This window comes from Bison bison, unplaced genomic scaffold (assembly GCF_000754665.1).
Source record: "Bison bison bison isolate TAMUID 2011002044 unplaced genomic scaffold, Bison_UMD1.0 scf7180017858345, whole genome shotgun sequence".
NCBI lineage: Eukaryota > Metazoa > Chordata > Mammalia > Artiodactyla > Bovidae > Bison > Bison bison.
In genome coordinates this window covers 14,488-17,554 of record NW_011488918.1, presented here as the reverse complement: position 1 = coordinate 17,554, position 3,067 = coordinate 14,488, and the positions used below count along the sequence as shown (strand labels likewise).

Sequence of the window (3,067 nt, the reverse complement as noted above, 5' to 3'; positions counted from 1 at the left end):
GGAACTCCTGGGCCCCCGGGGGACCCTGACACCAGATGGTCACGGGGCTCCCCCAGGGGACCACAGAGCCTGGCTCAGCCCAGATGGTGGGTTTGGGGAGGGTCCCTGGAAGGAAATCAGAGGCGGGCTCACCAGGCATCCCCCCCAGGTCCCGGCTCTCAGCCCAGACCTCCCTGATCCGCCTCCATGACCCCCGAGCTGCCCTCCCCCTGCCCACGGCGGCCTGGGGGTGACCTTGTCCCCACGAGAGGAGGGAGCTGGGCCCTGGGACAGACTCACCGGCCTGTACCTGGGTCCTCAGGCCCACACTCAGCCCTGGAAGAGAGCGCCCTGTGAGAGGTGTGCCCTCAGCCCTGAGCAGCGCCTCTCCACCCCGGGAGTCTCCTGGGCCCTGGGGTTCCCTGATGGAGCAGGCTGGCTGGAGGTCCCTCCAGACCAGGGCTCCCCCTGCCCCTCCCATCTCACCAAGGCAGAGCAGGGCAGGGAGCGCGGGGGCCATGGCGTCTCTTCCCTGCAGTCCAGGCTGTGAGGATGGAAGAGACCTGGGTGTCCTCCGGACAGACAGACCACAGGGTGTGTCCTCTCCGGGACTGGGGCTTCCTGTCACGCGGCTGTCACATCAGTGTCCCCACAGGAAGGGGAACAGCCTCTTCTTGAAAGCCAGGCATTGTTCCTCTGACAGTCCCACTGTGTTCTTGAGACACCCGTTTCAGGTGTGGTCAAGCAGGGCATGTCCTTCCCTCTGCGAGCCTCCCCTCGGGGTCTGCTTCCTCCTCTGCCCACCCATCAGCAGGTCCTCTCCGTGGACGGGGTCAGCAGGCGCTGGAGATGCTTTGGGGAGGATGCTGTCTCTTGCTGCCCACAGGGCTCAGATACCCAGAGACACACTTTTTTTTAAATTGGAGGATCATTACTTTACAATATGGTGCTGGTTTCTGCCATACATCAGCATGGATCGGCCGCATGTGTCACATGCCCTCCCTCTAGAACCTCCCTCCCCTCTGGGTTGTACAGAGAGCCCTGTGTGAGCTCATTGAGTCACAGGGCACATTCCCCCGTGGTCTGTTTTACACGTGCTGGTGTGTGCATTTCCATGCTACTCTCTCCATTCGCCCCACCCTCTCCTTCCCCTCTGTGTCCACAAGTGAGGGACAAAAGATCAGAGTGTCCCTGGGCTCAGTGGAGTCCATGTGGCCAAGAGCCCAGAGGAGGCTTCAGGGAATAAGGAAGGAAATTGACTCCTCCACTGCCCCGGAGTTGGGTTTCCTGCATCCCAGCCCCCTTCAGGGCGTCTCTCTTTATCGCATCACCGTCCAGCCTGCCTTCCTGGGAACAAGCCCCTGGGTGCTTCCTGCCTCCTCAGGGCCCCGGGGTCCTTGGGCACAGTGTCCTCCCAGTCTTGTCGTCACCTGCAAGCTTTAGGGGGTATTGATTGGGGTCAGAGCTCTCACTCTGATGGAGAACAGATGCTCCTGTAAATGTGTGCCTGCTGCTCATGTACCTGGGGCGGCAGTGCCCTTTCTCTGCGCCTGAGGTTCCTCCTCTGCCTGTTGTCCTGACCCGAGCTCTCAGAGGGGCTGCAGGCTCTTTCTGCCGTCGTCATGGTCAATTTCCAGACGAGGTGACAGCAGGAGAGAGGGGACGTGACGGGCTGCGGGCTGAGACTGCACCGAAGGGGGTGAGTGTGGTGCCCACCCAGAGCCTCCTCCGCTCCTAACCCTGAGACGTACTCTGGAGAGTGTTTCTGAAACAGGTAGCCACAGACAAGGGCAGAAAGAAAGTTCCCCAAATGGAGGGAAACCACAGCAAAGCAGGAGAGGTCGGCGGTGTGGCCCTGGCGGCGGGGCTCGTCTCGGGGTCGGAGGAAGGTTTCCACCGATGTGGACACACAGAGGGAACCATGGTCACAGAAAAATAAAGGGAGGCAAGCACATGGATTATTTTGCAGAGGAACAGGTGGTCACTGAAAAGAGGTGAAAATTTTCAACGTGAACAGTCCAGTAGATTGAACACGTTAAAAAGTCATGCAGTCAAGAAGGCAGCTGAGCAGCCCGGTATGAAGTTGGAGTATAGCATTGAGGAAATGGTCCAGAGTGCAGCACAGAGTGCAGACAGGGAGATTCAGGAGAGGCGGGCCTGTGCTGAGGGCCAGTGTGGTATCTGTCGTAAGTGTCAGACGGGAAGACGCTCACGACAGACAGCAACGGCTGAGGAAGCAAATAACGGAGCCTCCTTTACTGATGAGAACCGACCTGCGAAGGGCTGGGACTCATGCTGTGCACGTGACACCTGAGGGCCGCCCTGCTGGGCTCCTGACTGAGACTCGGTGCTCATACTTAGGGGCCTGGGCGGGATCAGCGGCCAGGGATCCAGACACGGCACACTTGAGCTAAAGACCCCACACCCTGCAACGGAGAGCCTGTGTGGCGCAGCGACGTCAACAATAGGTTAATTAACTACATATTTGTAAAAGTAAATGGAAGTAACATCTGTATCTTGACCTTTCATAGTAAACTGAGAAACTGCAGGTTAAATTTAAAAATTATTTCGCGCTGAATTATACAATTTGAAACAGTTAATTCTCTTTTAAGTAAATTTCAACTAAAAAAAGGAAAATCAAGGCGGACTGGACTGAGGCCCTAAAAATGTCCTGAAACTACTTCCTGTGGAAAACGCAGATTATCAAGAGAATGACCAGCCCACAGGGAGCAGACTGCCCCCTACCAAAAGGGGGCGCTATGGATACTGGAGCCATGCCGTCAGGGAATTAACCAGGAGGAGTTCCCCTGAGTCGGAGTACTTGCAAGGGGCAGAAGTGAGAGCTTCACGCAGAGCACATCCCCAGCTTCCAGGAGGTTCAGCCTCCCGGTGTGGGCCGTGCCTCAGCCTCAACCCGCCAGGTCCTGAGACAGGAGGTGGGCTCTGGGGGCATGGGGCCCTTAACCTTAACAAGCGTTTTCCTCTCCTAGTACTTGAGTCACACGCTGGATTCCAAATAGAGTGTTCTCAAGCAACTTGTTAACAAGAGAATGACGGTGAGAGAAGGCATTTCCAGAGGTGCAAGTTC

General features: G+C 57.2%; 2 protein-coding genes across 2 annotated transcripts in view; both read right to left on the bottom strand.

Moving 5' to 3' along the window:
- LOC105005061 (leukocyte immunoglobulin-like receptor subfamily A member 6) overlaps positions 1–621 on the bottom strand; it is an 8,731-nt gene extending 8,110 nt beyond the window's left edge. Inside the window, exons 1-3 of the mRNA XM_010862920.1 lie at positions 466–621; positions 280–315; positions 25–105 (exon numbers count right to left, since the gene is read on the bottom strand). Coding sequence (XP_010861222.1) covers positions 25–105; positions 280–315; positions 466–499 — 151 coding nt within the window. The 5' untranslated portion in view covers positions 500–621. The remainder of the gene's footprint in view (positions 1–24; positions 106–279; positions 316–465) is intronic.
- Positions 622–2,736: 2,115 nt separating this feature from the next.
- Positions 2,737–3,067, bottom strand: part of LOC105005052 (leukocyte immunoglobulin-like receptor subfamily A member 6) — a 13,294-nt gene continuing 12,963 nt past the window's right edge. Inside the window, exon 7 of the mRNA XM_010862909.1 lies at positions 2,737–2,903. Within this exon, the coding sequence (XP_010861211.1) occupies positions 2,737–2,903 (167 nt within the window). The remainder of the gene's footprint in view (positions 2,904–3,067) is intronic.